This window comes from Suillus plorans (genome assembly GCF_016647745.1).
Source record: "Suillus plorans strain S12 chromosome Unknown HD556scaffold_32, whole genome shotgun sequence".
Taxonomy (NCBI): Eukaryota; Fungi; Basidiomycota; class Agaricomycetes; order Boletales; family Suillaceae; genus Suillus; species Suillus plorans.
In genome coordinates, this window is record NW_024537416.1 from 234,866 (window position 1) to 255,308 (window position 20,443).

Sequence of the window (20,443 nt, forward strand, 5' to 3'; positions counted from 1 at the left end):
ACTCCAGAAAAAGTCATGTGCGTATCTTCATACTCAATGAATCAAGTTTGACTGTGTTTACAGACTGCGACCCGTAGCGGGTTCTCCCGCGAGCGGCCCTGCATGTTGTGTGGATTAAATTAACAGACAAGGTTAGACTTTAAAGCTAGGTAATACTTCTCGGGACCTTCCAGAATCCAGGCTGGACCACACAAAGAACGTGTGATTAGTGAGTCAATCTCCTCACCGTGACGTGGGATCGAGAGATTATCCAGTAACGAGAAGGAACGCGTAGCCGCGAACATGCGCGGAGCGGCGTCGATATTATTGACATTGTGCCCACGCACCGGAAAATCGAGGATTGGGACCGAGCGGCAATGTTGGTTAAGGAAGTAGTGCAAACCCCGTCTGGATCCCGAGCAACTGACACCACAAACGCGTCTACTTCGCGAGGATTCTGAAGACCGAAGAATTGGTAAGTTATATTTTTTTTATTCATCAACAGTCATGACGACCCGAGGGTAGAGTATGCTAAAGTAAGTAATATTATGATGAGTCTGGACTCTGCGCAGAGCCCACCGACTGGGAATAAGTGACCATATTTATGACACTGCACTGGCTTTATACTGAGACCGTCTTTAAGAAGTTACAACAGTATTGGTTCCGACTGTTATAGCACGGCCTTTGGCCTTCTCTTACGGCCTTCGATTCAAGTCCATCCTGACATATCATCGTGCTGTGCGTGGGCGTTGAATTTCATACCTGTTCAAGCACTCCCTCACCTGCTCGGCGGGATGCGTTACCTCAGATCGCATCGGATGTGAAAACACTTCGGAAACTTGCAGGTGTTCTCGGAAACGTCATGGAAGTGCATTTGACATGCGAAGGGCGGTACTAGTAAGACTTTGGTAACGACTTTGGTAACGTAGTACTTATCTTAAATCACGAGTAGCTTTCTTTGTTGGGGGGCTGAAGTTAAAGCTTGCTTCATGATTGTTGAAGCGAATGCTATTCGCTGTTCTTGATGAAGACATATTACTTCACTCCCGTGAAGGAAATATTCGCTAATAATTCACCCCGCAGTAAATCATTTTCAGGGACCCTAGCAAGACCTATCAGCACCTATCAGATACAAAGGTATCAACAGAAAGTCCACCCATACGGTATGGGCGCGGGCTTGGCATGAGTAGAGATCAACTTGGCTATCGAATGGTAAGCTCAGGAGGGGTGTCGATCGGCCGGAATCTATAGAAAGGTTAGCCAAAGCTTAATAGAGCAAACTTTGTGGAATAATGACAACGAACTAATTTATGATCCATTACGATCATCATCATGGTAGTAGCATGTATATGGTCCTGTAGATCGAGCCTGCTTGTGTGATCAAAGGGCTTGGCATCTAGGACAGAGTTCATGGCAGAAAGCGAGAACTTGCTCACATTTAGCCAGCCCTTAACGGAGCTTGTACTGGTACTAGTGTGCGATGTCTCATAAGTACTGTCAGTAGAATCATAATGTCACCGTGATCGAAAGTGGAAGGTGGTATTACTTTCAAACTCCGCGACTTCCAGTTCTGGCCGCACAGCCACACTTCTTGGTTAACGCGCGAATGTTACATTCGACTCATAGCATCACGAGCTGGAGAGATGACCGTCAGTTATTCCAATGCTCAACCATTCTACAAACTGAGCTGAATGTAGGACCTGACATTTTGTTACATTCACATGACTGAACATGATCTAAAAGTGCTCGACACCATTGACAGTCCAGAATATATCTCTGGCGAGTTATCAGATGACGGTAGGACAAACCACTTCTAAAATCTTGAACACTTGATTGAAAATGTGCAAAATGAATAGAACTCGACATACCAACACATATGATTCCACCGAATCCGGACGATTCTGACAGTTCGCGATGACACTCTTTCTGATAGGCTCACTCTGGCTGATCTCCATTTGACAGTATTGCCTTCTCAGGTCCACCCCTCATATCCCTACGGGAATCCAACAAATATCAAGCATCCAGCTGCAAGACCGAGACCACCATATGACCCAACTTCTCGGGCGTTATTCGAGGACATGGGCTATGGCGGGGGTGGTGTGAATGGCTCTTTACGCTGGAGAGACCTTGCTTTGGACCGATTATTACCCGTCAATGATGAGAAAGAAGAGATGAAGAGAGCGACCGAGGCAAGAAAGATGGCCAATGGTGCTACGACCCAACCACAGCAGCAGCAACAGCAACCGCAACCTCAGGCAGGAGTTGCTGATCAAACTATCGACGAAGAGGACGAGGAAGAAGAGGACAGCGCAGAGCATGATGAGAACGATGTGGACGAAGACAATGTAGAAGACGAGGATGATGATATGTAACTACGGAGACACATTGCTCAACATCTAAGACTCATGGCAGCGACGAGCGCATCACCTGTATCACCCAATAACAAACGTTTGGCATCCCCTTCTTGTTCGATCACCCACTCGTAGGCTTCCAGTAAAAGTGTATCCGTTAAAGGAACAAAATGGTCCGCAAAGACGCGAATAATGTTACTGACGCGTGAGATTGCTGCACGAGTAGCATTGTCGATATCCTAAAAATTGGGTGAGCGTCTACTATGCTCCGTGCTAATGACATTCACCCACATCGTTTTGGTTCGAATACACCGCTTCAGCATCAAAACCCTCTTCGCCTTGGTCACTATCCTTCGCTTGTTTGCTAACCCATATGTAGCCGTTTAACCCCAGAATAAGGTCGACGCCGCACGGCAAAGATATGAAGTGAGACTTTAATCGCCGAACCAATATTGGGGGTACTGTCACGAGTTGGCCGTTCCGCAGCTGTTACAAAGGGGTTCAGAATGAAGCCCTTGTTCAGAAGAATGAAATTGACAATGCGGCGCTCACCTTGCCGTACTTTAAAGATCGCGTGTGTAACGACATGGCGCCATCCGAAAAAAATGCTTGTACCTCGGCAACCAGAAGATCCCCTTCCTCAAAGAAATTTCGCATTTGGAGTTCATCACTCTCTAATTTCCGACGCTAGCATGAATGGGGTTACAAAGACTATACAATGTTGCAAGGGGAAAACCCACTTGTACCCCTCCGGGTAGATTGACTGACGAAAGCATCAAGATGGCATCTTGACGTGAATTGGCATCTACTTTCCATCTTCGAGGTTGAACCTATGTGTCAAACCTTTAATGGAACTCTCAAGCCTCACGATGAGGTACACACCTCTGTTATGCGCCCAACGACAAGATCTCCCACCTCTGGATTGTATCTTGATCGAAAATAAATCCAGGAGTACCAGCAATTTTGGAAAACCACTCACCTGGTACGAATCGCACGAACGGTCACGAGTTTGTTCACCCGTTCTACAGTCCCCACGACGGAGGCAATGACATCCTCTTTGTCGACATATGTCCCATGACCACTGCAGGCGCTCATTAACACATTAAAATATCATTTGCTACAAACTGCTTACCGCATGAATGCTTGCGACGATGTGATGGTCTCCCCTGGGCAAGTCAGCCTCGGCTCAGAACCTGAAAAATCATCGTCATCCACATCCATAAGATCCTCAACATCTGGATGATGTCGCGCGGATCGATGATAAGTGGAATCAGTAGACTGTGATGAAAATGATATGAAGGATAACATTTGAGTGGTTTACAGACTTGCAAGGTTCAAGTTGATCGCTAGGAACGCAAATTAGTGATCGCCTACATAGTTACACATATACGTTGCATAGCGCACAGGGCGTGGGAATGTCTACAATTACTAGATCGTGATATAGCCCTTTGCTTTCTTTCTCGACCAGCACCGTCGATTACAACTGGCAATACTTCATATCAAGCAGCAACGGCTTTTGCGTGCGGGTCGGGTTGCCAATGCCTTTGCCTACAGTGATCATCATGCACGATGGTTCATCTAATTTTCTGTCCACGTTACAGTCGACATCACTCCACGTAACCTCGCGCAATTTTGCACAGCCAATTGCAAATAACAATAACTACTCATCTATTTTATGGAGAAATACAGTTAAGAGCAGACACTAGTAAGATAACAAAACAAAAACACTATGAAAGCTACAGATATCGAAACAAAGCAACAAACGATATATATGTGCGATAATATACGACAAGGAGCTATAATGCTGCAATGGAAAGGTCAGAAGCATGCGCCTTCCCCGGATGATGTGGCTTATATTCTACTTTTTAAGCACATTAAGAACCAAACGCGTTATGCGTTTACTTATAGGCCAGGAAATAGGCTGAGAGAGCTGGAAGATCATTCGACCCTGCATCAGAGTAGCCCTGGCGCCGAGATCCGTTGAACTTCAGGACGACAACTGTACCGCACCAAGCTTTCGCAGCGGCACCGGACGTGATGTGATAGATAGCACGGTTAATGGGTGCGCAACGCGACAGCGCAGTTGGGGAGTACCACAGATGAAGGGGAAATCTGAGCGGCTCTCCATTTAAGCCTTGCGTCAAGACAATGCTTTCCGCTTGACCGTCCGAAAAATGTCCGCTGACGAGAGGTTGAGGACACATGCCCTGCGACGGGACCTGGGACGGACGGCACTTGACCGTGATGATCCTTGGACGCTCTGCAAGTGATGAGCGTGTTGTAACAACATGAAAACGCGTCGGGATTCACCTTCTTCGGGAGAGAAGAGGATGGCAGAAACCATAATCACCTGCTGCTCAGCAGGAGGTGGAGTGGCAATAATATTATAATTTTGGGCATGGGTTGCCGGAACACATTCCTTTCGATGGCGCGGCCAATCCTGGATGTTGTGATTGATAAGTCGCGTATCTATCACGCGACTGTCGTTAAAGACTTACGCTTTGAAGGTGCTCGGGAGCGCAATACCACGCGGCTTGGCAGCGGCTGCACCACATGGAAGTGGGCCTGCAGCATACCGTGCAAGGGTGGTTAATGAGAGGAACAGGGTTCATTTTGGACAACCGAGTTGGAAGATCAAAAGATATCTTTAGAAGGTCAGATGAAAAAGTGGCTGGTTATGAAGTTTATGGCGAGTCGGTTGAGCTTAAATATGGCTGAAGCGCGCTTAGGTTTCAAGGTTTAGGTCGACAGGTACCTTCACAAGGGTTTCGCGTGAGAGAGGTCAAGCCCACATTGACCGTTGAGTCGTTCGGGATCTGAGTTTTGAGGATCTGAGATCTGTGAGGCGATGCTGCTTCCAGGCACTGCCCAGTTGTAGCTTTCCGAGCCAGCTTTCAAGTGGCGCACGTTTTATAGTACCTTCGCTTTGTATCCACGGTGAAGCTGAATGAGCTAATCGGGATTAAAAGGTGACGTTGTGGCCAATCGTGGGTTTTAAAGCGTCGTTAGATGGCGTCTGAGGTGAGAGACTGAGACAACGTTAAGTTGAATACGGAAGACACATGCCGAAAAAATGGTTAACCTGAAAGGAGGGTAAATGTCGGGAGAGCTTAAAGGCGAAAGATGGACAATAAAAAATGATGGCACAAAGCATAGCAGAGCATAGCATGTCATACAAGTTAATTCTCTGGAAATTTAATCCCCCGCCGCAAGACGCTGCATTAGTTTCCATTGGACTTGGCTTCCGATGCTCGGAAGCACTTCGGGCATAGTATCCTGCAATATGTCTGTGTGGGAGACTGCCAATCATCGTACAGCAGTATATTGATTCGGTCGTTGTTGACTTACGTGAGAATCCGATTCTAACCTCAACGTTCCATAGCCCGAACCTTGAACGCTCAGGCCGCTTGTACTAGTACACGCGTGCTTGTATCCAGAGGTTGGATATGTCATCGTCTGGTGACAGCAAAGTTATGTCGAAATCACTTGACGACACTAGTACATACTGCAGCGACAGCCTGAGGGACAATATCTGTATCCGCCATGTCAAATAGTCAATCGGTTGCCTTGTCACATTGGTCACACGTCACACCAACCGCATCCAACAACCACCATGTCCGACGATGAAATGAATATCGATGAAGGTACTTGTTTCACGATTTTATGGTTTAAGGTTGTGCTCTAACTCGAGATAAGTCGCTAACGGTGGCGGCGCTGTGAGACGGAGAGGCAGGGGATTCCAAAACACAGCAGGTAATCACTCTTCATACTCGCGTTTCACCCATGTGCAACTAAAGCTGCGGCAGGTGGAAATGATGGCACAGTCACCACTGAGCCAACTTACGACAGGGTTGAATCCTCTCATGTCAAGGATGACACGAGAGCCGCGCGATGTAAGTATGTTTTGGCTTATTCCACCACATCGGGTTTATGAATCATACTTTGCATTTTCTTTGCACAGCCGTTGAAGGTTGGATCGTCTTGGTCACCAACGTACACGAGGAGGCAACGGAGGAAGACGTCACGGACAAGTTTGCAGAGTTCGGAGAGATAAAAAATCTCCATTTAAATTTGGACCGGCGCACGGGTTATGTCAAGGTCCGTTTATCGCATCTAGGGAACGAGGGAATCAACAACCATTCATTTATAGGGCTATGCACTCGTGGAATATGAGACCATGGCTGAGGCTCAGGCTGCTATTGATGGCGCGTCGGGAACGCCACTACTAGAACAGGCGGTCCAATGCGACTACGCGTTCGTTCGGCCCCCTCCATCGGGCCCGAAAAAAGGCAGAGGAGGTCGGGAAGGGCGCGGTCGGAGTGCTAGTCCGTCACGCAGACAGAGAGACTGAGGTTATTCTTCATTTTTCCCTTGAGTCCTCGATGTCTGACTGTATTCAGCTTTGTTTATTGTAACTTGATCATTCCTGTTCTCCCGCAATTACATCTGTTCGCCGATGCAACATGACGGCGCGCTTATAAAAGGTCCCGGCAAAATTGTCATACCTGCATATCGTTATAATTGTGATGCAGGGAGATCCGAGAACCGCAGTTGGGCAGTGTGGAACGTGAAGTTGCCACTCGGCGCACGTTTCAATGTGCGCGTGCGCGGCTGGGCTACTTATACTTCCCTGTAACACAATACTGCCAGATTATACACTAATGTGACTGCAGTTAGACCAAGACATCCCCAAGGGCGGCCGGGATTTGCCGAGTGCCCGTCGACAAGCTTGTTTACCTTTGTTCCAAACGATTACATAACGCCCGCGCCACCAAGTTTCTTGTTGCACATTGAACTCAGCCTCGAATTGAACTTGCTCCAATTACCACTCCTCACAAGCAGTCTGATATGCCTCGAGTGACAGATGCGACCAATTCTGACTCGGATGCGGGCAGGCCACGCGTGAAAAAGAGGATAGAGTACTCGTCCAAGAAGAATCGCGTATCCTCTTCAGAGCTTGAACTCGCGTCGGAGAATGACGACACTCCTGCAGAAGAGGGCAACGAGGAGGATGAGGAGTATGAGATTGAGGAAGTCATGGAATCTCAAAAAGGTTATTTTGGTGATGTACGTTCATTGTCGTATTCAAACAAGCGGAATGTTAACGCGCCATAGGGTAAATTTGGCTATTTTGTCAAATGGAAAGGTTATTCCCCGGAGGATAACAGCTGGGTGCACGAGGATGATGCAGTGTATTTGATTCCTCCTTGCATAAGTTGACTGAAACAAACTCGAACTCTATTCTAGCAATGCGCAGGACCTCATTACTAAGTATTGGGAAAACAAGCGCAAAGCCAGTAAGGGTGGTCCCCGCAAGTCTATAGATGCTGGCAAACCAAAAACCAGCCGTAAATCCACCGTTATAGAGGAGACTCGAGAGCCCACGCCCCCCGCAAAAAAACGCAGTAGGCCGAAGAAAGCAGACCAGGAGGAGCGGTCGGAGAAAGAGCAGGAAGCCAGCGACGACGACGACGAAGCTAGAGCAAAGAAGAAACCACGTAAGAGCCAAGGGGCTTCTGCGAAGAAGGTCACGAAACAGGTGGCTGAAGACGAAGAGGTGGTCACTTTCGGTAGCATGAAGAAGCACATGACTATTGCTAGTTGGGAGAACCTTGTCGAGACCATCGACACGATCGAACGCGGAGACGAGGGTGACCTCTATGTGTACTTCAAAATGTCCGTTGACATTTCCTGTTTTAGATTCCTGAATGCTAAACATATTTGCAGAAAGCACAGCGATGTTCGAATGCGGGAAGTTTCCCGACTTTGTGCCCAAAAGTTCCCTCAGAAGGTGTGCTGTAAAAACCTGGCTTCTTGGACAACATATTACTTACTCGATCTGCCAAGCTCATCAAGTTCTATGAGTCCAATCTGCGATGGAGAATTGACGGCGAAGATGCGAATTAACACCGTACGACATAGCGGCATCCAATCAGGATTCCTTGTTTTGCTTTGCTCATTGCTTTATCTCATTTCATACATACCAAACATGACTGAACTTGTTAATCGTGACTTGCTTCAGGTTCACATGTCCAAAATTAATGGGGTATGTCATACTTTTCCAGGACACTCAGGTTCCGGCCATTATGTTAATGTAGGGCTCGTGTATTTCATCCGCGTGATCCCTGCATCACTAAGATCCGCACAGCATTGCCCACACATTTCCGGAAGCATTTTGAGTAGATGGGGTCGTATAATTAATAATATTCAGCTGTCACTATCATGAACGATGTAACGAAAGTCATCCTTCGCGGCATGTGTACACTATCAGTCATCACGTTATTCCGAAAAATGAACCCGTCGTCACTGAGCGTGGGTGTTACTTGGTGTTGCAAAGTTCAGTTCACTCCGAAGTCTGGGTGCGGCCACTCGCACTAATAGCGGCAGGGTTAGTGTGCCCGTTGTGTCACCTTACGTGTGATATCTACTCGAAGTTCGAGATACTACGGGTTCAAGAGGTAAACAGGGCCACTGACCTGACGTGGCACTACCAATTACCCTCAGAACCTCCCTGAACCTCCTGAACAACTAGTTGTCAAGAAATATGCACACGTGGGAGGACATGCAGTAGCCACGCAGACGAGGAACGATCCCTGACCGCTTGAGCGGCCATTAGCTATTTACAGTTGACTCATAGGGTCTATGTACCGTGGCTCCCAAGGCCTGGGCATCAAAGAAATTCCGAGCGTCAATTATTATTTGAAGCAAAGCGGCGTAATTGGTGCCAGTGAACGTTAATTGAACAGCCGTGAACCGTGACAACACGGCGATTGACCGGCAGTACACCACATGCGATGATGGTGATTCAAAGCTATGCCATGAGTAAAGAAGAAATACGGAGGAATGCAAGGCCGTAAACATAGATGTCATAAATAATCCAAACATGACGAATTTCATAGCTCTGTGTGAGGATTAGCAGTGCTCTCCGAATGCTCTACCTCCGCCTCGCGAACCAGACTCGACACAATTTCTCCTGCGTCAGTGTGTTCGCGAGCATTGTCCCCTGCACTTTCCTCTAGAGGCTCAACCTTCCCAAGTGCCTCTAGTACCTCTTCCTTGCTTCGTCCAATAGTAACAGGGGGGACATAAGTGCGCTCACCCGTACCTTCCTCCGTTATTGGAAGAATCGAGACCTCCGGCCCAACATCACGCTCCGGATCAGTAGCTGTTTTCTCCTCATCCTTTTGGACGTTATTGAATGCACGCTCGCCGTCGCGTTTTATCCGCCGCAGGCGTGTTTCAAATCCAATCACGACATCCTGGACCTCCGATTCAAGGTCCTCAAAGATAGGAATGATCGGGTTATCCATGATCAGATTCTCATGTGTACCGTTTTGTATTGAGTTTGCTTCTTCAGTGAATTTTTCGCTGACTGTGGCAATAAAGAGGGATTAGTTTAACAGGCTATGTGACAGGAGCAATGGATAGGGGGACTCACCGTCAATCAGGGAATGATACCGCTGCCAGTCTGAATACGTCACTTCGTCGAGCCAAGCATAATCGAGCCCTAAGTCGACTTGGGCTTTTTCGGCGACTTCGCGAACTTCGGCGGTCACAGCGTAAACCTGTGCAACAAATAAACCATAATCAGTGACCGAATTTTTTAGGCAAAACGTAAATCAAAAGAGCACAAAAGGCTCAGTCGTGGGAAACCATAAAATGGGCGGGGGACAGGATGCGGAATGACGGGCGCAAAAAACAAATTAGAAAGGCAGTGGTCCGAAACCAACGGAAATGACTGACAGTCACAGACCGGCGGAAAAACACAAAAGACAACAGGGAAAAGGAGATAACTAACCTCGCGCAGCTCCTGATCGAGGATAGCACTGTACCACGTGTTGACCACGGCCTCCACAACCCCAAGACGCTCTGAAAACTTCACGCTAACCTTCTCAACTACTCTTTCCCAGAGCGGCGTCTTCTCGTCGTTCTTCCGGCTCTCTGCCCTTAGATTCCTGAGATAGATCTCGGCGCCTTTAATATACTTCTCCGCATCAGCTACAAGGTTCTCGATGGCATCTCGAATATCAGGCGCCTCTGCAAGCTCGCCAGCAGCAGCGCTCCTGATTGCCCCTAGCCTGCCCTTGAGCGTAGACAAACCAGTCTGCATTTGAGACCGAAGTTCGGTTTCCCATTTAGAGTGACGGGCCTCGATATCAGCACGTTTACGGGCAGTCTCCTCAGCTTTAAGGCGCAACCTTTCAGCGCGCTCTTCCTCCGATTCTGGGGGATTGAGGGGCACTTGCTCGTGAGATTGGGATGTGGCTAAGGGTTCATCGAGCCCAAGTTCGGCATAGAATGCGTTGATGTCGATCTCATCGTTGTCACTGATATGTGTAGGAATTGAGCTGGAGGCGGTAGGGCCTGTGGAGATTGTGGAAGTGAAAGAACTATCGGCAACATCAGATATGGTCGATGAAGTGACTGGTGCACTCTCTGATAAGTGAGACGACACGCTCTGGGGGGTTTGCACTGGTGTTGGCACAGATCTCGAGGGAGAGTGAGAAGAGGACGCGTATGCCTGTTGTGAGGTGACGTACAAAATCGGCACGGTGTCGAATGCAGCGGGTACCTCCGTCTCTGTAGCTGTCGTTGCATCCTCGTTTAAAAGCGTTCCAACAGATGTCTCCGTCGCTATGCCGCGTGCTGGATCTGTTTCCACAGGAGGTTGATTTATGGATGCGTAAATTGACTCCAGCTCCAATGTCTCGGAAATAATAGGTTCTGGGCTTGGGAAGTCCGTTGCGTCGGATGAAGCAGAAGTAGACGCTGAAGTTGCTGGCGAACCGCGGCTCAACTCCTTGACTTTCTCCCACAATTTGGCCACGTGGGGATCGACAAAGATCCGTCTCTGTTCCCTTAGGAACAAAACTGCGTGCTGCAACTCTACACCGATTCTTTTTGCCAAAGGCACCGCGTGAGGCTTTGTTGCATAATAAGTATCCTGAGTTTTGTGGATGGCAAGGATGATGTAAGGTTGTGCTTTGTGCTGCCATCGCTGCAGGTTGTAAACAGCAGTACGCACGTGCGGAGCTATACGCGTCGTGTACGTCGTTTTCGCTTGCTCGACATATGACTCTGTACGCGCAACGTAAGGTTCGAGTTTGCTCAATCGCGGCGCGATGTGCTTGTCGTACTGAGGGACAACATGTTTCTGCCATTGCGGAACAACGCGCGTTTCCCACTGCGGGACAACATAGGTCGTGAAGGTGGGAACCACACGATTAATCCAAACTGGAACAACGCGCTTCTCCCACTGCGGGACAATACGTCTGGTCCACTCTGCTTGCGTACGAAAGATAATGGGACCAGCAATCTCGGTAACGCGGTCCGCATATGGCGCGATAGAGGGGTGCGCAAGCGCCGCTTGTATTGGTGGGATGACGTACGGGTCGAGAACGATACGTTTGTACTCAGATAGGCCGCGGCAAACAGGGGATTGGAGATGTGCTTCACGAGGGCAGACAGCGAAGACGTAGACCATGACGGCGAGCACAAGGAGCTTGGTGAGGAAGTCGAAAAGGGACTGGATAGTGGATTTGCGTTTCTTCTTCTGTCGGTGAGTTGGTGTCGGTGAGCTGAGATATATTAGAGCGAGAAGAAAAGGAACCGCACTTTGCCTGATTTCTTTAGCTTGTCTTTCTTCTTTGATTTTTTGTGTTCATCCTGTATAGTCGCGTGATCAGCCCCTTACAATAGACTGGGCAAACGACAAGCTGAAAGCAACACAACCCCAAGCAAACGACGCGAAAGGTCCGCATACATTTCTATCGGTCCGTTTAGAAACTCATCGTGACTACTCACCTTGTCGTTATGCTCTTTAAAGTTATTAGAGGCTCCAGTCACAATAGCTGGGATGTACGCGTCTCCGGATGCCAGTGGGCTTGACACATGAGGTAGCACAGATGCGTCCTGTATTACAGATGGTCTAGCTGAGCGCGGTTGACCTTGTGAAGATGGTGTGCGGGAAACTGGAGGTGCTGGTACCACTGGAGTTCTGCGAGTAACGACCATTGTAGACTATAAAGTGCCAAGTGCCAATGCCAATGCAAGATTATTGTTGAAAATATGAAATTGAGCCTAGAAGGAAAGCATAGATTTTTGTGGCAGAAAAGCGTACGGCTGGCGTGGCAAACCTATAATACTCGTGATTGTGAAGTATGTTGATTGTGGTTTGCTTTTGGAGCCACCCAAGCCTAGTTTGCTCGTGTATGGCAAAGGCTTCGTTATGTAATCCGCTTCTAACGTGAAGAAGTATCCGGTTTGACTAGGTCAGAACTCAGGAATGGGACCATTCTGTGTGGGTACCGGGCCCAAGCAGCGTTGGTTCAACGTTCAACATAGATCCTGCCAGGTTCTACCGGTGCAACTCCTTTTAAACAGTTCTGCCCACGACGTGACTACATGATATTATTGCCTTTGCATTCGGTCATTTGTAAGTAATATGAGATGCATCATTATTATGTAACACTTGCAGTGAATAAATAAGCGCCTTGTTGTCCTCGGGCTTGTAGGGGCTCCGATGTACCTTAAGTCAGATTTTCAGTCTTGGCTTCAAGGCAAGTACTTCTTTAAGTATTAAGTGCCAGGGCCCAGGGGCGCGTTGTATTTGGTCTTGTATGGCAACAGCTTCGTTACATAACCGAGCGTGCTCCACAACGTCGCGTTATGCTCAACGGGTCAAAGACTGACATACAATGACTCGACAGCCAGTTAAGGTAACCTATGCACACAAGCGGGGACGTGCAAATGCTGCTGCGAAGCTCTTGTCTTCTCCACTTGAAGCCCTTCCTCCTGATCGTGACGATATTACGCGTTCAGAGATGTCTAGGCGAATGCTCAAGCGCTCTCGGGGTGTCGCTAACGAAGATGACGACACAGTGCGACTAAAGGGTCATATCGTGAAACGTGCCAGGAAAACTGTCGTGTCAGATGCTCCAGGAGCAGAAGCTGATGTCGACGCGTTCCAAACACCATTTCCTTCTGCGGAGTACGTTCATTCATCTTCAGTTACGCGTCCGCTGGTACCAGAAAAGTTTTCCCCCGTACCGAATGTCAAAAGTACTCTCTCGCGCACGAGCTCGCGAAAATTGAAGGAGAATAGTACATCCCTTTCCCTTGCATCACCTTTCCACAGTCGTCCCTCCTCCCCTCACACTGGCTCCACAACCAAAGCGAAGGCGCGATCATCTCGCGTCCCCCTGCATTTAAAGTCTCGCACGCTTTCTGGTGCCTTTCAGAAAGATGATAGTGCATATACTCGCCGCAAAATCTCGCACAAAGACTCAACCATATCCCTGAATGACAGGAAGCTTTCCCGTAAAGACTCTACGATATCCCTCAATTATACCAGATTATCCCGCAAGAACTCTACGGTATCTCTCAATGAGCTGGCCAGATACTCGCCTTCGAAGCATCAACGTCGTCCCTCGAGCCCAGATCCCTCGTATATGCTTTCTCATATCGCACAGCAGGATTGGATCTCTCCATCCAAAGCACTTACAATCCATGCAGGTGTCTGTGAACCAGATCGGAATTCGATTACCCAGCCCAATCCGATTCAAAGTTTGTCTGCATCACCCTTTCTTATTGATCGTCCCCAGTTCTTTTCCACCCCGCCGCATAGCCGCTCTGGCAGCAGGACAGGCCTCCAAGCGCCGAAATCTCCTTCAAATCTAGCCTTCCTTGCGCCTTCCCCGCGCCTTCCGCGCGACGAAGACTTTGAAATGGCAGATCATACCAAGCACCGCAAGATCCGCATCTCAGGCAATAGCATTATCTCTTCCTCTGGCTCGTTCACGCTTAGGTCTCACCAAATTTCCAATGCAATCGACTTTGATGATCGCATCGATAGTGCTGGCAGTGCACCTATGTCTATGTCTATTGACATACTTCCTCAGAAGATCTCAATGGGCGAATACATGATTACTCTGGCGTCTTCTCCCCCGGCTTTGGACGCTAATCTCGGCCCACAGCACAAGGTCTCACTAGGTCAGAATATCCTAGCGCTTCCTGGCTCAAGCCCGCCCGATGGATCAAGTTCGCCCGCTCTGGACTGCCCAGGTTCCTCCGCGAGAAACGTATCTGCTAATTTGCCTCCTCGTGGTGCGGCTACTTTAGGCATAGGCGCGCCAAGCGAAGCAGACCTGATCCAAGATATGCTATCACTTGATTTGGGTGGTATGTACACGCTCTCGGTGGCTACACCTCCGTTCCCGACCATCATGTGGTTGCCATAAATCTCTTTATCTTTTTTGGATCTCGTGTTTAATTGCTTTCGTTGCTCTTGCGCAGATGACCTTCTCTTAGGCTCCGACCTTTAATATTTGCATTTGCCTGATACTGAACTCTTTCGCAGATAGACACGATGATAGTACTCAGCTCCCGATGCGTACCCGTTCCCTCGAGACCCCCGCCAGCGTCAGCTCCAAGAAAACAAGCACCGTCAAGCACAAGAGGAACCGCGCCGGTACCATCCGCGCATCTGACTTCACACAGACCGCTTCCTCTTGTTCTAGTGGCTCCACACTGACCTCCCTCGCTTCGACTATCGCCGGGCCTGCTGGTTCTCTGCCTGGCCGCACGCGCTCCGGTACAGTCGTCGGCCCCAACTCGAAACTCGCGATACGGCCACACGCGAAGGGAGCCATGAGGAAACAGTCCTTGATGCAGCTAACACTGCATGATGCCCACAGTAGATCGGGGGATGACATGGACATTTTTAGGGTGCACGAGGACGTGGGCTCGTGTGGCACTGAAGAGCTCGGCTCTGTTGGCTTGATGCAGAGGCTGAAAGGCAGGAGAGGGAAGAAGAAGCTCGTGCATGATGAAATTGTGTCAGATGATCCGTTGCTTATCACTGGTCCGTGGAGGGACGAAGATTGGTCTTAAGGTGAGAGGGTGTGACTCTTGTTTTTGAAATTGACTCATTTACCCTTGCAAGTTCTCTTTCACTAAGGCACTGCCGAAATGCTGTTTGTTTTCCTCATATTTTTATTGTTGCACTGTGCATTCACCTCATGGACTTCGTCGGACTTAGGATAGCTTGTACAATACCTGCTTTGCACCCTCATCATAAACTCTGCATGTAACTAAATGCCAGTATACCGTGACCATCATAATATCGATCCTGCCACGAGTCAACACTACCAGCTCATGGGTCGCGTGATTCTCATCCGATCCTATTAAACCCATCGTATGTATTTGCTATCACCCGCTGTCATCCCTTCCTTTCATACAGGCATCGTGAGTCAGATGGAATTCTCAAGCGTGAATCACAAAAACACTTCAGATTCGATGACATGTTGCAGACAAGTAAGGTGGTTCGATCAGTGATTGTTCGCCTGGTCGGACATAAACAGGTCATTAAAGTGCGGCTTCACCATACCCACAAGACACTTGATGAGATTGAACGGTGATCATTAGACCAGTCCATAATGATAACGCCGTATAGCATAATATGTACTGTCGGTATTAGGCTAGCCTACAATGCAAGCAATAAATGGGGGAAAAAGTACATAATGACTTTCCGCTGCCATCGTTCCCGGCTACTGGCAAGAACTATACAAGAAGGGATTGATTGATTTCGCGGACGCCGTTCAACCTACGCAACCTGTAACAAAATGTACTATATGGAGCTACTCATCAGATCATTTCTCTCGAACATCCACAACTGCTGAGTAGAGCTGGTGTTACTCTGGGCCTCGATCTGAGACACCATATCAGAAGATATTTCATCAGGAAAGGTAGTAATAGACGGTTCATACAGGTGAGTTTTCGTCCCATGACGTGAGTGACCAGGCCAAGTCCGTGCATTCGATTTCGATGCTGAAGGGAACCCCTTTAAGAGACATAGTTGGTCTACTCGCGATTATAGACTCACGAAAAAAACTTGGACGATCTGGGGCTTTCGCTGACCCAAAAAAGCCAAGGATTTTTGGAACAAGTCAAAGACCGAATCTGGAATGGACAGCAACTTCGGATTAGGTCACATTTCGTTGAGGTCCGAGAGAGCAACTTACATTGGAGTCGAAGTAAATATATTCCTCAAGTATTTCTCCATTGCGAACCGCTTGGAATGTTGCCAATTCGCCCTCGTGAAACATCGCAAACCACTGGAATGCGTTTAGAGTAAGCCTCGAGCAAATAAGAGTCGGTCCATAGAGCCGATCATACCTCAATCATGATTCCAGGTTCTTCAGAGTGTCCAACGATGTTGCCATCGACGAGAGAGACATATTGCCCTGGGCGCGCAACATTTGCCAGCTTGTATGTACCGGTGCGCATGCTATTTGCTAGTGAATTGCGAATGTGAGAGTTGGAAACGAATAACTCGAAGAGACGGACATGACCTTATATACTTCGAGTGCTTTGCCAAGCGGGCACTAATCAAGATATATTATAGACGAACCCGAACCTCTATACATCTACCGGCATCAGAGTTGTTCGCCCAAGAGTGGATCGCAGGTGTCGTAAATTTTGTCAATGAAGTGGAGCGGAAGACGTTCCCTTCCGAGTAAGGTGTCTTGTGATTCGAATGGACAAATAATTTGGATGATCGTTTACATAACAAGGAAACGAATAGGTGGCGTGCCTGCAAGCTAATTGGCGGAGGGCCTTGATGCAATGCTGACGTTTCACTTAAGTAGTAAAAACTCTAATGACGAGAATGCTCTTACCCCAGGGACAATTACCACTTTGAGTCAGTTGGACCCCATGGGGTAAGATGTTTCAACCACTGGCCCTCAGCGTTCCTCTGCCAGCGGAGTTCTTGTTCGCATAAAGCACGATAGATATGAGATAAAATGGAAGATCTCAAATTCCTTCCGAGCACGGTTGTCTTCGAAGTTCTACCTCACCGCTCGGCGCTGATCGCTGATTCGAATGGAGGAGCAGTGTTATTTACATAACGATGAGACGAATGAGCGAGATGCGGCCTTAGAAGTAATAATGAGAATACCCCAGACATATTCATTAAGTCCAAGATGCGGCTCGCACAATGCAGCATCGCACGGGGAGGGCAGTATACTCGAAAGGCGGTCGCCATGTACCAATGCCTAAGTTCAACAGCGGGGCAAAGTTGGTGGATGCAATTTTCAATAATGCAGCAGGATCAACGTACCACGTTCTGCCATTGACATCTAGCTAGCGGCATCAAATTTATTGACTTCATCCGAATCTAGGACCGACCAAGTGGCAAACACAGTCAATGCCAATGCCAGTGCTCATTACCGACGACGCAAGTACGTGTACGTGTGTTCTGGTTTTTCGCTGCTAAAGCGCTGACTGACCGCAGCGGAGCTAGAGAATGACGTGGGCGGCCGCGGTTATGATGGGTCAGCTAAGGATGACTAAGAATCACAGTGTTATGTAACAGCTGAATCACAAGTCGCTCGATCGACCCCGCATGATGAATTTTATTACCATTGGTAATAGCCATAGCCTCGGCCAATAATAGGCTCTATAGGAAAAACATGCTCTTTCCGCATGTCTGAATTACGATATCGGCTTATATCAATACCACCATCATTATATGCGACCCACCTCACTTGAATTGGAATCAACGAGTTCTCAGTGTGCTGCCACATTACAAAGGACCACCATGGACCTATATGATACTTTACAGGTGCGTTTCCCCATTTTGCCACTTGTTCTGCAGTGCTGACTCGGAATCATTTATCATGGCTCGGCCGCGAAGGCTGAATTCCCCCAAATCGATACTTCCCTTCTTGCAGCTATCATTGCAGACCATGTGCAAGAAGGGGACGATACCACCTACTCCTCTGACCAGGTCGAGACCATACGAGATATATTAAAGGTCCTTGCAAACCAGGCGCAGGAGGATGAGTGCGAGCTAGACGACATCATGTCCATTACGTCTCTCACCACTCCAGACCTGTGCGACAGTACAACTGCGAGCGAATCATCTTTATCTCAGCACTCGTTCAGCTCGCCACTTGGCTTCTTGCAAGAAGCTTTCTCGGATGTGCCTATGGAACGCCTCAAACGCCTGCTGAGAGAAGAGTGTGGAGAAGTCCTGGAGGGAAACGGAGATGTTGACATGGAAAGAGTGGTGGAACATATCTTGAACATGGAACATATACGCGACCTCGAGGAGCGTGGAATTGATGCCCTTGAACGAACTCCTTCACCATTGCTCGATGGGGACTGGGAAACCGTCATACATACGAAACCGAAATCGACACCTAAGCTCGCCACGCCCACAAAAAAGAAGGCTAAGGGTCGTACGATCAAAATTGTGGATATGATGCAGACACAGCATGCCCCCCCTTCTTTATTGCAGGCGAAAGGGATGCAAAAGGAGGGGGTGACGATGGGCGCTATGGGCGCGGGTGTGGACATATGGACGCAAGTCTCCTCCCTTTCTACTCACCTCGCTGCACTACTTCCTCCAGCCCCACCATCACATTTCGCCCCCTTTTTCCACTCCCCAACACACGCCACACCCGCGCACGCCCTTCGCGCTGCTCTTGCAGCCTTGCCCTCGACTTCTACTAGCATCAAACACAAAGCTAATAAAAAATCTCCTATCAAGAAATCTAATCAAGATGCAGAAACCAACACGCTATTCGCCCTTCTCGACCTCCTCGAAGCCTCGCCCACTTTTGCCACTCTTGATGCGGAACAACGTAATACGTTGTACGCAGACGCCCGCGTCGCACTCTCTGCCGCACAGAACAGGCCGGATGATGCTCTAGATATCGTTTGGATTCTGCGTGACCTCGAGCATCCCGCATGCCAAGCAGGAATATATCATCTCCCACCTCCGGTTTCAGGCTCAAGGTCAAATTCTACTCCTGCACGTGCAAAGTTGCCGACCGGTCCCCCGCCTGTGCCGCCTCCACCAACGTTGAAGCGGAAATCTGCAACCTCTCCTTCCAGTCCTATCACACAGCCCCAACTCTCGGAGCCATGGCAAGATGTGCCGATTCGAACCCCCAGAACCACACAACCCCCGGAGAACCCCAACCCCACGAACAAGCGTAAAATCCGTGGCGCAGGCAATGTGTTCGGCAAAGGCGGGAAGGGGGATGCTGGAGAACTCGCCAAGAACGGGACAGGAGGGAGCATCTCTGGGACGCGGCATGCGCACTTTGCGCGTGGGATGCTTCAGGCGCGCATACAGCGCGAAGACCTGCTGCGCGAGGCGGGCCGAGCATGGCGGGGTTCACTGGGCGGGGAGGTGGCGCTGTACTATGCGCAGAGAGCGAGAGAGGTTACGGAGAAGGCGCGGGAGGACGCATTGGATGAGGCAAGAGGGTTAGTTGAAGCGAAGAGGTGAGTTTTTCTGTCTTCTAGAATTTCCTCCAAATATTCTCAAAAACTAATGCACCGTGTAGATACGCTTCCGACGACAAAAGATCCATCGACCTACACGGGACATGTGTTCAAGAGGCGATAGTGATCACAAGTGAGATCTTAGAGAGGGAGGGATGTTCACCTGGTGAGTGCGTTGTCTCGTTTTGTTTGTCAGTTACTGGGCATTTTGCTGAACGGAGCTATGTGTGTGCGTCTGTCACTTCACCCGACCTTCGTTCCATAGCATACCCCCTTCGCCTTATTACTGGCCGCGGTACCCACTCTGCAGGGGGCGTGGGCGTGTTGAAGCCCGCAGTACACCGTGCGCTCGTGAACAAGGGGTGGGATGTAAGGATGTGGGACGGAGGGTTAGTCGTTCGGGGACGGGAGCGATGGCGTGTGCCTTGATTTTCATATGTACGCGGGCCGATGGGTACTATTTATGCCATTTTTCCTGGATTTGTTGTATCTTCCGTTCATGTACGTCGTATATCCGTGTGTCATCTATACCTCTCTTCCCGTCTTTGTCTCTGTTCTCGTATGTGTACTTTGTTGACCTGTGTGTGATCATGATTCCCATTGTATACTTAGAAGTGTATCGTCTGCCTCATTATACATCTATTCCTATGCGTGGACTGTTCCGTCGTTGAGTAATGGGGCTGCGAGGCGAATATAGGCTTTTGTTTCACAGAAAACAAAGTTCGAAATACTTACCTTCTCCTTTGCTCCTGCTACTTACTTGCTGTAACATTTTTGACAGAGCGAAAGTTTGCAATTTGGGAAACCGTAATGGT

At 48.8% G+C, this 20,443-nt stretch overlaps 8 protein-coding genes across 8 annotated transcripts; 5 read left to right on the forward strand and 3 right to left on the reverse strand.

The window, feature by feature from the left end:
- Positions 1-1,587: 1,587 nt before the first annotated feature.
- Positions 1,588-2,594, forward strand: HD556DRAFT_521329 (uncharacterized protein). Its single transcript, XM_041310853.1, has 3 exons — positions 1,588-1,776; positions 1,836-1,886; positions 1,942-2,594. The coding sequence occupies exons 1-3, from the start codon at positions 1,701-1,703 to the stop codon at positions 2,349-2,351; spliced, it is 537 nt and encodes a 178-aa protein (XP_041159617.1). The 5' UTR covers positions 1,588-1,700; the 3' UTR covers positions 2,352-2,594.
- HD556DRAFT_1479829 (uncharacterized protein) lies at positions 1,957-3,638 on the reverse strand (the record flags this gene model as incomplete). The annotated part of the gene is made up of 7 exons (XM_041308603.1): positions 1,957-2,569; positions 2,622-2,816; positions 2,883-3,017; positions 3,071-3,160; positions 3,213-3,258; positions 3,310-3,411; positions 3,463-3,638. 7 exons carry the CDS (start codon positions 3,636-3,638, stop codon positions 2,369-2,371), a joined length of 945 nt encoding a protein of 314 aa, XP_041159618.1. The 3' UTR covers positions 1,957-2,368.
- A 295-nt stretch (positions 3,639-3,933) lies between these two features.
- On the reverse strand, positions 3,934-5,247 carry HD556DRAFT_521858 (uncharacterized protein). Its single transcript, XM_041310856.1, has 4 exons — positions 5,086-5,247; positions 4,829-5,033; positions 4,641-4,770; positions 3,934-4,590 (listed from the first exon to the last, which is right to left on the reverse strand). The coding sequence occupies exons 2-4, from the start codon at positions 4,940-4,942 to the stop codon at positions 4,229-4,231; spliced, it is 606 nt and encodes a 201-aa protein (XP_041159619.1). The 5' UTR covers positions 4,943-5,033; positions 5,086-5,247; the 3' UTR covers positions 3,934-4,228.
- Positions 5,248-5,673: 426 nt separating this feature from the next.
- Positions 5,674-7,115, forward strand: HD556DRAFT_521517 (uncharacterized protein). The gene is made up of 6 exons (XM_041310855.1): positions 5,674-5,974; positions 6,027-6,083; positions 6,137-6,223; positions 6,292-6,428; positions 6,481-6,682; positions 6,815-7,115. The coding sequence occupies exons 1-5, from the start codon at positions 5,944-5,946 to the stop codon at positions 6,679-6,681; spliced, it is 513 nt and encodes a 170-aa protein (XP_041159620.1). The 5' UTR covers positions 5,674-5,943; the 3' UTR covers position 6,682; positions 6,815-7,115.
- Positions 6,979-8,395, forward strand: HD556DRAFT_521422 (uncharacterized protein). The gene is made up of 5 exons (XM_041310854.1): positions 6,979-7,397; positions 7,446-7,522; positions 7,578-8,006; positions 8,058-8,121; positions 8,178-8,395. The coding sequence occupies exons 1-5, from the start codon at positions 7,179-7,181 to the stop codon at positions 8,235-8,237; spliced, it is 849 nt and encodes a 282-aa protein (XP_041159621.1). The 5' UTR covers positions 6,979-7,178; the 3' UTR covers positions 8,238-8,395.
- Positions 8,396-8,970: 575 nt separating this feature from the next.
- Positions 8,971-12,515, reverse strand: HD556DRAFT_1375805 (uncharacterized protein). The gene is made up of 5 exons (XM_041303089.1): positions 12,135-12,515; positions 11,946-11,996; positions 10,129-11,883; positions 9,769-9,895; positions 8,971-9,702 (listed from the first exon to the last, which is right to left on the reverse strand). Exons 1-5 carry the CDS (start codon positions 12,342-12,344, stop codon positions 9,224-9,226), a joined length of 2,622 nt encoding a protein of 873 aa, XP_041159622.1. The 5' UTR covers positions 12,345-12,515; the 3' UTR covers positions 8,971-9,223.
- Positions 12,516-12,950: 435 nt separating this feature from the next.
- HD556DRAFT_1536617 (uncharacterized protein) lies at positions 12,951-15,748 on the forward strand (the record flags this gene model as incomplete). Its single annotated transcript, XM_041309634.1, has 6 exons — positions 12,951-13,320; positions 13,341-13,433; positions 13,468-14,510; positions 14,689-15,192; positions 15,571-15,575; positions 15,641-15,748. Exons 1-6 carry the CDS (start codon positions 13,028-13,030, stop codon positions 15,746-15,748), a joined length of 2,046 nt encoding a protein of 681 aa, XP_041159623.1. The 5' UTR covers positions 12,951-13,027.
- A 1,580-nt stretch (positions 15,749-17,328) lies between these two features.
- Positions 17,329-20,057, forward strand: HD556DRAFT_1308859 (uncharacterized protein; the record flags this gene model as incomplete). Its single annotated transcript, XM_041300202.1, has 7 exons — positions 17,329-17,447; positions 17,513-17,582; positions 17,797-17,955; positions 18,028-19,628; positions 19,691-19,794; positions 19,825-19,857; positions 19,894-20,057. The coding sequence occupies 7 exons, from the start codon at positions 17,329-17,331 to the stop codon at positions 20,055-20,057; spliced, it is 2,250 nt and encodes a 749-aa protein (XP_041159624.1).
- Positions 20,058-20,443: the final 386 nt, after the last annotated feature.